At 44.4% G+C, this 14637-nt stretch overlaps 1 protein-coding gene across 1 annotated transcript in view; it reads right to left on the reverse strand.

The window, feature by feature from the left end:
• The window catches only part of LOC143783144 (cytochrome P450 2C20-like), a 133749-nt gene that overhangs the window by 56677 nt on the left and 62435 nt on the right, over positions 1–14637 (reverse strand). Inside the window, exon 5 of the mRNA XM_077271466.1 lies at positions 13762–13922. Coding sequence (XP_077127581.1) covers positions 13762–13922 — 161 coding nt within the window. The remainder of the gene's footprint in view (positions 1–13761; positions 13923–14637) is intronic.

Here is a 14637-nt window from a genome sequence, read left to right on the forward strand (position 1 = left end):
GACTCCATGTCTTGATGGGCCTTATTTAGGGTGTTTACAGGAGCTGAAAACGTCATTATTGGGTGAGATTGTTCCACTTATTTTAAAATGGACTCACCATGCTTTTGAATATAGCCATATACCACAATTTCTACATATACTGTAGGTACACAGAATCTTCTGCATTGCAACTTATATTCTATGTTATTGTGCGATCTTTGTGGTGATTGAGAGCTAGTGTTGTTGGTGTAATCTATTCACTTATTATTTTTTGCACCTATGATAGCAGTGTGTAGGTGAGCATTTGCTCTCTCCCTTCAGCTTTGAAGTTTTAACTACATGGTCCTATTGGTTGGATCATTTGTATGTTGTTTGTCTTTTTTAATTGCAGAATTAAAAGTTATATTTTAGACTTTTTCCTCATAAGAACCCCCTTTATTTCTTTGCTATAGCTATTATTGCTAAACGTGATACAGCCCTCCATATCTCACATTATAATTTTGTGGCTGTGATATTAAGCTGTCTGCAGACCTCACCCAGATTAAAAAAAACTTTTTTCTCTGTTGCTAAAAGTGATACAGCCCGCCATATCCCACGTTGCTATTTTGTGGCGGTGAAATTGTTGTGTGTGCAAAGCTGTTGCACATAAAAAAATGGTTTTACAAACGTGATACAGCAAGGTAAATACGATGTTGAAATTGTTTGGAGCAAATCTTCTAGGCTATACAGGCGTCACCCACACTAAAAAAATTGGTCACTAATGTCATACAGAAGGGAACATCTCTTGAAACTGTAGCATCTAGTCTGTATTATAGAGGCTGGATCCACAGGCCCCCCCAAAATTCTTGTGTTTCTAATGTAATACAGTAGTTGACATTTCAATTTCAAATTATGTGTAGCATCTAGTGTGTAATAGAGGCCTGATCCAGGGGCCACAGAAAAATTCTTTTGTTGCTAACGTCATACAGTAGGGGACATCTCACTTTCAAATAATTTGGAGCATCTAGTGTGTTATAAAGGTCTCATTCATAGGCCCAAAAAACTCTTCTGTTACTAATGTCATACAGTAGGGGAGATCTAATTTTAAAATTGTTTGTAGCATATCTTCTTTGCCATCCACACTCAAACAATTCTTTCTTCTGTGACTAACACGATGCAGCACATCATATTTCACTTGTCATTTACTGCTGCTAAAATTCAGCTGTTTGCAGAGGTGGTGCAGAATTAAAAATTTATTTTTTTTGTTGCTAATACTGTGCTCCTACCACACTATCTGTGCAACATGACTGGGAAAAAGCGAGGCCATGGTGGGATTAGGATTGATGTTCAAGGTGTACGTGGGGTAGGTGGTAATGTTTGTGAAAGCACTAGTGAACCAACAACATCACGTCCTATACAAAGACACCTGACAACTTCTGTTAATGGACGGGCTACTCCACTACATTTCTTTAGCAGATGAACAGCGTCAACGCCTTTTTGATGAGGCCCAGAAAAAGTATGTGCTTGAGTGGATGACAAGCGCAGCTTCAAGTGGCCTCTCCTCCTCTTCCACCACCTCAACATCACACCCAGTACAGTACACAGAGGTGGCACCCAAATTCCCCTTGCTTTCCCCAATGTCACAACTCTCCAGCTGCCCAACTGACTGTAGGGAACCACAGATGAGTCTAAAGTGCTGTTCACACATTCTATGCCATGGCCATCAGAAGTGTACTTAAAAGCTTCACAGAGTCAAGAGGAGGAACCGATGCCCAAAATATTTTTAGTTTGGATCTGGGGTAGGACAAAGTAAGGTCCAAGCAGCATTCTGACCCTCATCATCAGACGTTAACCCCGGGGGAGGGTGCTCCTTATGAGACCCAGATATGAGGCTCACACAGACTGTACTGTGCTGTCAGGGAGGGAAGAGGAGGAGGGTGACTCTCAGGGTGAGGAATATGATAACACAGAGGATGAAGATGATGACTTGGGTTATCCCAGTTGGCGAGAACACAGAGGCACCCAGCTTAGTTGATCATCTGAGGAGGAAGACGAGGAGGTTACATGGTACCGTACATCACAAACACGTAGTGATGCAGCTATGATGAGCAAAGCATCCTCAGCCACAATTGTGGCTGTGACCAGCAGAATCCATGGGTCTGCAGCTTACACAAGAGGCAAGGGTTTCCTAGCCTGTGCTTTTTTGACATGGCAAAGGATGAGTCAACTCACGTAATCTGACAACTTTGCAAAAAAAAAGCTGAGTCAAGGATAAAAGTGCAATAATTTGACTACCACATCATGTATGAACCTTCACATTTGGGAATCACACTGCACTAAAAATGCTGAGCAGCGGACTTCAACAACCATCATAGTAAAATAGTAATGTAGTTAGCAAGGCTGAAAAACGACATTTGTCCATCCAGATCAGCCTATATTCCATCAGAATAAATCCCCAGATCTACGTCCTTCTAAAGAACCTAATAACTTTTCAAAAAGGAGGACACCAGGAGTGTTATTTTTTGATTAAAAAAGTGAATATACAAAATTTATTGAAAAAATTACCTAAAAAATACACACATGTAACAGTACACCAAATAAGGACACCATTAACTGACATCCAGTACCATATCCATAACAATATCGATAAAGTTCACATTTGCATATATAAATAAGGAAAGAAAGGTCTGTCACCTGCAAAAACCCCAGAGTCACCAAGCATATTAGTTAAACCCACAGTAACTGGATCTAAACCATTCTATTTATTCCATAAGGGTCAGGTCTGTGATAAGCCCAAGGTTAGCGCTGGCCTTATCCTCGCGGTGCTGCAATTCATTCTAACGCATAATTTTTTTACTTTTAAAGATTCTTTTTACCAACAAAATTGCGGCGCAGCCATGGGTGCAGCCTGCGCACCTGCGTATGCCAACCTTTTTTTAGGATACTGGGAGAGGTTGGTGTTTGGAAACTCGGGGGCCGCTGACCATGTGCTGTGCTGGTTTCGCTATATCGATGATGTTTTGTTTTTTTGGCGCGGAACGGAACAGCAGCTTGGAGATTTTATGGCTGTGCTAAATACAAATCCATTTAATATCAAATTGACCTATAAATATGATCCCTATACAATGGATTTCTTGGATATTTGTCTAAAGGTTAGTTCGGATTTGTCTATTGAGACGGATGTATTCTGCAAAAAAAGGGCTGTAAATTCTTTGGTTCATGCATTTTCTGGGCTGTTATGATCCCAATGGCAGGGGACCTCAGAGATTACAGCAAAGTCTGCAAACATAAATACTAGCTCATAGGGAAGTGGTAACTAGGCTGACCATATACCTGATCCTAGCACAAACACTAACAATAGCCGGGGAACGTGCCTACGTTGATCCTAGATGTCTCGCGCCAGCCGGAGAACTAACTAACCCTATCAGGGAAAATAAGACCTCTCTTGCCTCCAGAGAAAAGACCCCAAAGTAATACAAGCCCCCAACAAATAATAACGGTGAGGTAAGAAGAAAAGACAAACGTAAGAATGAACTAGATTTTAGCAAAGAGAGGCCCACTGACTAATAGCAGAATATAGTAAGATGACTTATATGGTCAGCAAAAAACCCTGCAAAATATCCACGCTGAATATCCAAGAACCCCCAAACCGACTAACGGTGTGGGGGGAGAATATCAGCCCCCTAGAGCGTCCAGCGATATCAGGAATCACATTTTGTACAAGCTGGACAAAAATATAAACAATGCAAATGATCAAAAGTAAGAAAGCAGGACTTTGCAAGATAAGCTAAGAACCAGGACCTGAAGACAGGAGCAAACAGAAATGAACTGATTACAACGGGGGGGGGGGGGGGCACTGGACTGAGAATCCAGGAAGTTTAAATAGCAACACCCCAGGCCTAACGAAGCAGGTGAGTACCAACCTGGGAAAGGACAATCCAAGTGCCAAACCACTAGTGACCACAAGAGGGAGCCAAGAAGTATAGTTCACAACAGTACCCCCCCCTTTAAGGAGGGGTCACAGAACCCTCACCAAGACCACCAGGGCGATCAGGATAAGCAGCGTGGAAGGCACGAACCAAATCGGCCGCATGAACATCCGAGGCGACCACCCAGGAATTATCCTCCTGACCATAGCCCTTCCATTTGACCAAATACTGAAGCCTCCGTCTAGAGAGACGAGAATCCAAGATCTTCTCCACCACGTACTCCAACTCGCCCTCAACCAACACCGGAGCAGGAGGCTCAACAGCAGGAGCCACAGGCACAACGTACCGCCGCAACAAAGACCTATGGAACACGTTGTGAATGGCAAACGACACAGGAAGATCCAAACGAAAAGAAACCAGGTTAAGAACTTCCAAAATTTTATAAGGACCAATAAAGCGAGGCTTAAACTTAGGAGAGGAAACCTTCAGAGGGACATACCGAGAAGACAACCAAACCAATTCCCCAACACGAAAACGGGGGCCCACACCGCGGCGGCGGTAGGCAAAAGGCTGAGCCTTCTCCTGTGACAACTTCAAGTTGTCCACCACATGATTCCAAATCCGCTGCAACCTATCCACCACAGAATCCACCCCAGGACAGTCAGAAGACTCAACATGACCCGAGGAGAAACGAGGATGAAAACCAGAGTTGCAGAAGAATGGCGAAACCAAGGTAGCGGAACTAGCCCGATTATTAAGGGCAAACTCAGCCAATGGCAAGAAGGTCACCCAATCATCCTGGTCTGCAGAAACAAAACATCTCAAATAAGCCTCCATTGTCTGATTAGTTCGCTCTGTTTGACCATTAGTCTGAGGATGGAAGGCAGATGAAAACGACAAATCAATGCCCATTTTAGCACAAAAAGATCGCCAGAATCTGGACACAAACTGGGATCCTCTGTCGGACACGATATTCTCCGGAATGCCATGTAAACGAACCACATTCTGAAAAAACAAAGGAACCAGATCGGAAGAGGAAAGCAACTTAGGCAAGGGTACCAAATGGACCATCTTGGAAAAACTATCACACACCACCCAGATGACAGACATTCCTTGAGACACCGGAAGATCAGAAATGAAATCCATGGAAATGTGTGTCCAAGGCCTCTTCGGGACGGGCATGGGCAAAAGCAACCCGCTAGCACGAGAACAACAAGGCTTAGCCCGAGCACAAGTCCCACAGGACTGCACAAATGACCGCACATCCCGTGACAAGGAAGGCCACCAAAAGGACCTAGCCACCAAATCTCGGGTACCAAAAATTCCCGGATGCCCTGCCAACACCGAGGAATGAACCTCGGAAATGACTCTGCTGGTCCATTTATCAGGAACAAACAGTCTGTCGGGTGGACACGAGTCAGGTCTACCAGCCTGAAATCTCTGCAACACACGTCGCAAATCAGGAGATATGGCCGACACTATTACTCCCTCTTTAAGAATACCAGCTGGCTCCGAGACTCCAGGAGAGTCAGGCACAAAGCTCCTAGAGAGAGCATCAGCCTTAACATTCTTTGAACCAGGCAGGTATGAGACCACAAAGTCAAAACGAGAGAAAAACAATGACCAACGAGCCTGTCTAGGATTCAGGCGCTTAGCAGACTCGAGATACATCAGATTTTTGTGATCAGTCAAGACCACCACACGATGCTTAGCACCCTCGAGCCAATGACGCCACTCCTCAAATGCCCACTTCATGGCCAACAACTCCCGATTACCAACATCATAGTTCCGCTCAGCAGGCGAAAACTTCCTAGAGAAAAAGGCACATGGTCTCATCACAGAACAACCAGAGCCTCTCTGCGACAAAACAGCCCCAGCACCGATCTCAGAAGCATCCACTTCAACCTGAAAGGGAAGTGAGACATCAGGCTGGCACAAAACAGGCGCCGAAGTAAACCGGCGCTTCAGCTCCTGGAAGGCCTCCACGGCTGCATGAGCCCAATTAGCCACATCAGAACCTTTCTTGGTCATATCCGTCAAAGGTTTAACAACGCTAGAAAAATTAGCGATAAAGCGACGGTAGAAATTAGCAAACCCCAAGAACTTCTGAAGACTCTTAACAGACGTGGGCTGAGTCCAATCATGAATAGCTCGGACCTTGACTGGGTCCATCTCCACAGCAGAAGGGGAGAAAATAAAACCCAAAAAGGAAACCTTCTGCACTCCAAAGAGACACTTTGAGCCCTTCACAAACAAAGCGTTATCACGCAAAACCTGAAACACCATCCTGACCTGCTTTACATGAGAATCCCAATCATCCGAGAAAACCAGAATATCATCCAGATACACAATCAAAAATTTATCCAGATACTTCCGGAAGATATCATGCATAAAGGACTGAAACACTGAAGGGGCATTAGAGAGCCCAAAGGGCATCACCAAGTATTCAAAATGACCTTCGGGCGTATTGAATGCAGTTTTCCATTCATCTCCCTGCCTAATGCGCAAAAGGTTGTACGCACCACGAAGATCTATCTTGGTGAACCACTTGGCACCCTTAATCCGAGCAAACAAGTCTGACAATAGTGGCAAAGGATACTGAAACTTAACAGTGATTTTATTCAGAAGCCGATAGTCTATACAAGGTCTCAAAGACCCGTCTTTCTTGGCCACAAAAAAGAATCCCGCACCAAGAGGGGAAGAGGATGGACGAATATGCCCCTTCTCCAAAGACTCCTTGACATAAGAACGCATCGCGGCATGCTCGGGTACAGACAAATTAAATAATCGTCCCTTAGGAAATTTACTGCCAGGAATCAAATCTATAGCGCAGTCACAGTCCCTATGAGGAGGAAGAGCACTGGACCTGGACTCACTGAATACATCCTGATAGTCACACAAATACTCAGGAACTTCTGAAGGAGTAGAAGTAGCAATGGACACCGGCGGAGAATCGCAAGGAATTCCCTGACAACCCCAACTTGACACAGACATAGCCTTCCAATCCAAAACAGGATTATGGGTCTGTAACCATGGCAGACCTAAAACGACCAAATCATTCATTTTATGCAGAACAAGAAAACGAATCCCCTCCCGATGTTCAGGAGTCATGCACATGGTCACTTGGGTCCAATACTGCGGTTTATTTTCTGCCAGTGGCGTAGCATCAATTCCTCTGAGAGGAATCGGAACTTTTAAAGGCTCCAGGACAAAACCGCAGCGCTTGGCAAACGACAAGTCCATAAGACTCAGGGCAGCACCTGAATCCACAAATGCCATAACAGGGTAGGAAGACAATGAACAAATTAAAGTCACAGACAAAATAAATTTAGGCTGCAAATTACCAATGGTGACAGGACTGACAACCTTGGTTAGGCGTTTAGAGCATGCTGATATAACATGTGTAGAATCACCACAGTAAAAACACAGCCCATTCTGACGTCTATGATTTTGTCGTTCGGTTCTAGTCAGGATTCTATCACATTGCATTGAGACAGGTGTCTGTTCAGACAACACCGCCAGAGGTTTAGCGGATTTGCGCTCCCGCAAACGCCGATCAATCTGAATAGCCAGCGCCATAGAATCATTCAGACTTGTAGGAATTGTAAAACCCACCATCACATTCTTAATGGCTTCAGAAAGGCCATTTCTGAAATTTGCGGCCAGAGCACATTCATTCCATCGAGTAAGCACGGACCATTTCCGAAATTTTTGGCAGTACACCTCAGCTTCATCCTGGCCCTGAGAGATGGCCAGTAGAGCTTTTTCTGCCTGAATTTCAAGATTAGGCTCCTCATAAAGCAATCCGAGCGCCAGAAAAAACGCATCAACATCCGCCAATGCCGGATCTCCTGGCGCTAACGAGAAAGCCCAATCCTGAGGGTCGCCACGCAAGAAGGAGATAACAATTTTAACTTGCTGAGCTGAATCTCCAGACGAACGAGGTTTCAAAGATAGAAACAATTTACAATTATTCCTAAAATTCCTAAATTTAAATCGATCTCCAGAGAACAGCTCAGGAATAGGTATCTTAGGCTCTGACATAGGACTGCTAACAACAAAATCCTGAATGCCCTGCACACGTGCAGCAAGCTGATCCACACTAGTAATCAAGGTCTGAACATTCATGTCTGCAGCAAAGCTTCAAGCCACTCAGAGATAAAGGGGAGGAAGAAAAAAAAGAAAAAAAAACTCAGAACTTCTTTTCTTTTAATCCCACTTCAGCAATGCATTAACTAATTATTGGCCTGGCATACTGTTATGATCCCAATGGCAGGGGACCTCAGAGATTACAGCAAAGTCTGCAAACATAAATACTAGCTCATAGGGAAGTGGTAACTAGGCTGACCATATACCTGATCCTAGCACAAACACTAACAATAGCCGGGGAACGTGCCTACGTTGATCCTAGACGTCTCGCGCCAGCCGGAGAACTAACTAACCCTATCAGGGAAAATAAGACCTCTCTTGCCTCCAGAGAAAAGACCCCAAAGTAATACAAGCCCCCAACAAATAATAACGGTGAGGTAAGAAGAAAAGAAAAACGTAAGAATGAACTAGATTTTAGCAAAGAGAGGCCCACTGACTAATAGCAGAATATAGTAAGATGACTTATATGGTCAGCAAAAAACCCTGCAAAATATCCACGCTGAATATCCAAGAACCCCCAAACCGACTAACGGTGTGGGGGGAGAATATCAGCCCCCTAGAGCGTCCAGCGATATCAGGAATCACATTTTGTACAAGCTGGACAAAAATATAAACAATGCAAATGATCAAAAGTAAGAAAGCAGGACTTTGCAAGATAAGCTAAGAACCAGGACCTGAAGACAGGAGCAAACAGAAATGAACTGATTACGGGGGGGGGGCACTGGACTGAGAATCCAGGAAGTTTAAATAGCAACACCCCAGGCCTAACAAAGCAGGTGAGTACCAACCTGGGAAAGGACAATCCAAGTGCCAAACCACTAGTGACCACAAGAGGGAGCCAAGAAGTATAGTTCACAACACTGGGCACAGCCAACCCACGGTGAAGGTCGTCCCGGTCGGACAGTTCCTCCGGTGGAGGCGGATATGCTCAACCAATCAAAGATTTGAACGACAGGCAGAGGATCTGAGGGAGCGCTTTGAACAGAGGGGATATAGTAAGCGGTGTATTCGATATGGATACAATAGGGCTAAGAAGACTCCACGAAACCAACTTTTATATAACAAGAAAATTAAGGATAAGACTGATGGAACAATTAGATTTATATCTGAATACAATCATGAGTGGGACAGTATTAGAGCCATTTTGAACAAACATTGGCGTATTTTGAGTACGGAGCCCTCTCTGGGTCTGTTTTTGTCCGACTGTCCTTTAATGACCCCACGTAGGGCTAAAAATTTAAAGGATCTCCTGTGTTGTGAACTCTGTTTCCGGGCTCCCGCCTGTGGTCGTGAGTGGTACTGTGTGAGTTCTCTCTTTGGGCTCCCCCTGGTGGCTCTTTTTGTTATTTTGCAGGTTCTGGCTGGGATCAGCTGTCTCGTCATCTGCTAGTTAGGTTTCCTATTTAATCCACCTGGTCCTTCATTCCTTGCCTGTTGTCGTTGTATTCAGTGCTATTCTGATTGCTCCTGTCTACATCCGTTTTCAGTCTCTCCAAGAGAAGCTAAGTTTTGTTTGCTTATTTTTGCTCATCTGTGTTCAAGATGTTTCCTAGTATATGATGGGTTTTGTCCAGCTTGCTAATATGTGATTTCCCTGCTTGCTGGTGCTCTGGGGTGCTGAGTTGCTCCCCCCACATTGTTAGTTGGTGTGGGGGTTCTCACATTCTCTGCGTGGATATTTTTGCATAGGGTTTTTTACTGACCACACAGATCCCTTGCTATTTTCTGCTATCTAGCGTTAGCGGGCCTCATTTGCTTAACCTGTTTCATCTCTGCGTTTGTCTTTTCCTCTTAACTCACCGTTATTATTTGTAGGGGGCTTCTATATCTCAGGGGTTATTTCTCTGAGGCAAGTGAGGTCTTTACTTTCTCTTTAGGGGTAGTCAGTTTCTCAGGCCGTGAAGAGATGTCTAGGATTTCAGGAAACGTTCCACGGCTACCTTTAGTGTGTGCGGTTAGGATCAGGTTTTGCGGTCAGTCCAGTTACCACATCCCCAGAGCTCGTCCTATTATCTTCTACTTGCTGGTTAGATTTGTGATCCTAAGCCACTGAGGATCATAACACTCCTGGTAAGGAGCCACTACACGGCGCCGTCCACTAGTCTCTTTGGCTCAACGCGATCTGTGAGGGGATGTTATACTTGTGGCCACTGTCTTACCTGCACCAATGTCCTGCGCAGTATCTCCTTTTGCTCTGTGGATGGTAAACGGGAATTTCAAATAAGAGACTATATTTCCTGCAGTAGCAGAAATGTTATATTTTGTGCTACCTGTAGTTGCCCATTGATATATGTGGGGTTAACATCTAGAGAGCTTAGAGTAAGAGTGAGGGAACATGTGCGGGACATTGGCGCGACCAGGACAGTGGAAGATATGTCTGAATTAAAGACTATCCCTAAGCAATTCAGGAACTTTGATAACTGTGATCCAAAGAGCTTTAAAGTGAGGGGGATAGACTTGATTCATACCGGAATTAGAGGAGGGAATAATTCCTCGCCCAACGTGAGCTTAAATGGATTGTTATTTTGGGTACAGTTAGACCCAATGGTCTTAATGAAGCCTTGAACTTCGCCCCGTTTTTGTAAAATATTTGACCGACATTATCATTTATTGTTATTTTTTCCTCTCCTGTAGTGGTGTTTATTCATCATTTTTTTAACCTTGTCTTTTATTTGTTATTAGATTTAGAGCTTTTTGTATGAAACCGGACTTTTTATCCCGTCTGTTATGAAACTACAAACAATAACATGGATATTGGAAGAAGATGCCTATAATCATAACCATTATGGACAGTTAATATGACAGTGATCCTGTCTATGATTGAAGAAGATTCCATGTATCTGAATTGTATGATATTGGGTTTGATATATTGCCTATATACAGCGTTTCTTATGGTTGGTTATTTATGCATGTTGCTGGGTCTGGCTGTGGTGCGCATGTGCTCGCTTGCTTCTATCCTCGCTCCTCCTGTGTCTGGCCGCTTGGTATCTGTAGCCGGTCAACTGGGAATCATTGCAACGCTGGGCTCCCACTCGCGCGGCTCTGGATCCTGGCTGGACCGGGTGCTTGCAGGGGGGGTTGGCTGCAGGCGCATGCACCGCTCACACACATCCAGTTCAGCAACCCGGTCATGTGATCTACAAGTGACCTGGGATTTCTGGGATATAAGGTCCTACCTGAGTAAGAATGAACACCTCCCCTTGAGAAAGTGTGCATTATTGCAGCGAAACGCGCGTCGGGGTGGCACCCAATTCAGGGGACTCCAGTACCTGGTGAGAGGTTTTTCTATGGGTTATCCTTATGTTAAATTTTATGCCGATTGGCTGTTTATGGAGGTTTATCAAGGGTTTTCCCACTGGCCAGCGCTAACCTTGGGCTTATCACAGACCTGACCCTTGTGGAATAAATAGAATGGTTTAGATCCAGTTACTGTGGGTTTAACTAATAGGCTTGGTGAGTCTGGGGTTTTTGCAGGTGGCAGACCTTTCTTTCCTTATTTATATATGCAAAGGTGAACTTTATCGATATTGTTATGGATATGGTACTGGATGTCAGTTAATGGTGTCCTTATTTGGTGTACTGTTACATGTGTGTATTTTTTTGTAATTTTTTCAATAAATTTTGTACATTCACTTTTTTAATCAAAAAATAACACTCCTGGTGTCCTCCTTTTTGAAATGTGATTATTTAGGAGTTGTGGATATAGGGGCCCGGATATGGTTCTTGGTTACTTACTAACATGAATCTGGGTTTAAATGTGTAGAACCTAATAACTGTAAGATACAATATTGTTATGCTCCAGGAAGATATCCAGGCCTCTCTTGAACCCCTCGACTGAGTTCGCCATCACCACCTCCTCAGGCAGGAATTCCAGATTCTCACTGCCCTAACAGTAAAGAATCCTCTTCTATGTTGGTGGAAAAACATTCTCTCCTCCAGACGCAGAGAATGCCCCCTTGTGGCCATCACCTTCCTTGGTACAAACAGATCCTCGGAGAGATATTTGTATTGCCCCTTATATTGCTATACATGGTTATTAGATCACCCCTCAGTCGTCTTTTTTCTAGACTAAATGATCCTAATTTTGCTAATCTCTCTAGGTATTGAAGTTCCCCATCCCCTTTATTAATTTTGTTGCCCTCCTTTGTACTCGGTCTAGTTCCACTATATCCTTCCTGAGCACCGGACATCACAGACACATAGTGATGCAGCCATGATGAGAAATGCATCCTCAACCATTGGATTGTGGCTGTGACCAGCTGCGTCCATGGGTCTGCAGCTTACAAGAGAGGCTAAACGTGATACAGCTCTCCATATCCCACATTATAATTTTGTGGCGGTGATATTAAGCTGTCTGCAGACCTCACGCCGATAAAAAAAAAAGCTATTTTCTCTGTTGCTAAATGTGGTACAGCCCGCCATATCCCACGTTGCTATTTTGTGGCGGTGAAATTGTTGTGTGTGCAAAGCTGTTGCACATTTAAAAAAATGCCGATACCCCATGCTTGGCTGAATGCTGTTGTGCCATGCTACAATTTGTACTGTGGATGAATTGAGGCCACTTTCCTGGTGTATGCCCCTAATTTGATATGTTTTGGCAGCTTTTGGGGCCGTTTGAAGTTAGTTTTTGCCTCCCATTGACTGTAATGTCATTCTTCTTTGTTCAGCGAATAATGGAAATTCGGCTATCGTAATCTGAACCAAACGTTGAAATATTCACTTATCTCTAGTAATGACAACTAGTGTTGAGCATTCTGATACTGCAAATATCGGGTATCGGACGATATTTGCTGTATCGGAATTCCGATACCGAGTTCCGATATTTTAGCGATATCGGAATTCGGAATTGGAAGTATGCGGTGCGTATGGTTCCCAGGGTCTGGAGGAGAGGAGACTCTCCTTCAGGCCCTTGGATCCATATTCATGTAAAAAATAAATAACAAAAATAAAAAATATTGATATACTCACCCCTCCGGTGGCCCCTGGCTCTTAGCGGTGACTCCGTTCCTAAGTTGCAGGGAGTGAAGGACCTTCGATGGCATCGCGGCTTGTGATTGGTCGCGTGAGCAGTCACATGAGCGGTCACACGACCAATCACAAGCCGCGACGTCATCGAAGGTCCTTCACACTGCATTCTTAGAAACGGAGGCAGACGCTTGGACCGGTGAGAGCCGGGGCCGTCCGAGGGGTGAGTATATCCATATTTTTTATTTTTAATATTTATTTTATACATGAATATGGATCCCAGGGCCTGAAGGAGAGTTTACTCTCCTTCAGACCCTGGGAACCATTCCGATATTGTGTGTCCCATTGATATGCATTGGTATCGGGTATCGGTATCGGCGATATCCGATATTTTTGGGATATCGGCTGATCCAATCTGATACCGATACCTTTGCATATCGGAAGGTATCACTCAACACTAAATGACAGCTTACAATGTGATTCTATCTCAAACAAACAGTGGAACAGCCTGAAGCTCTGAAGAAAATGGCCCCATAATGTAATCATAGATCACCATGTTTAGCAGAGATGAGAATCCTCTAATATGATTGGTCGCATGAGCGGTCACATGAGCGGTCACACGACCAATCACAAGCCGCGACGTCATCGAAGGTCCTTCACGCTGCATTCTTAGGAACGGAGGCAGACGCTTGGACCAAACAAACAATGGAACAGCCTGAAGCTCTGAAGAAAATGGCCCCATAATATAATCATAGATCACCATGTTTAGCAGAGATGAGAATCCTCTAATATGTCTGGACGTAGATGTAAGAAGTTCTTGCAGCTTCTCGTCCTTGTAATCAAAGTGCTCCCCAAATAGCACAGAACTGATGATGTTTCCCACAGCGCTGGCCAGGAACATTGCTGGGTTAAAGGGTTTTCCTGTAGAGAGAAAGGAAGAACATCATGTAGTGACCTCTGCTTATCATCCTATCCTTGTTCTTTGGAATATCCATACTAAGAGGCTGATACAACCAACCGTAATAATGTCTAAGAAGGACAGTCAGTGGCAGGGAGTTGATGCTGGGAGACCCACAGTGGTATTGATGGGCTGCCAAAATCTAAGACTCACTGTATATGCAGCCAGACTCTCGTTTAGCTCCCCACAGCCTGGGTAAAAGGACTATTCAGAATTGATGAAGCTAAGAATTGGGGAGCAGTCTGTGAGCGTGGGGCATGGAGAGCAGTCTGTGAATGAGGGGGCATGGGGAGCAGTCTGAGTGCTGGTGATTTGTTCTTTCTTCCTGCCACAGACTGCAGTAAGACTCAGCGCACATTTATCCTGCGCTCTGCGCTGAGCACTTGCGCCAGGGTTTCCATGTAAATCTCTGAAATACGTGATTCCAACTGAACCCGGTGGAAGATTCCCTATAATGAGGAAGATGAAGGCAGCGTGGACGCCATTTGGCCTGTGATCTGGCAGTCTCCATCTTTTTAGACTTGCATTAAAGTGCAGCCCTCAACAGTTTTGTGCACTCCTGAAAAGAAGGACACCGCTGGACAGAAGTGAGAAGGTGTCCAGCATAGCACTACTGCCTCATTATAATGAATGGATCCCTCGGAGGTTTCATCCATATCACATCATTTGGAAATGTAG

The sequence above is a fragment of the Ranitomeya variabilis genome, chromosome 6 (genome assembly GCF_051348905.1).
Source record: "Ranitomeya variabilis isolate aRanVar5 chromosome 6, aRanVar5.hap1, whole genome shotgun sequence".
In the NCBI taxonomy this organism is placed as follows: Eukaryota; Metazoa; Chordata; class Amphibia; order Anura; family Dendrobatidae; genus Ranitomeya; species Ranitomeya variabilis.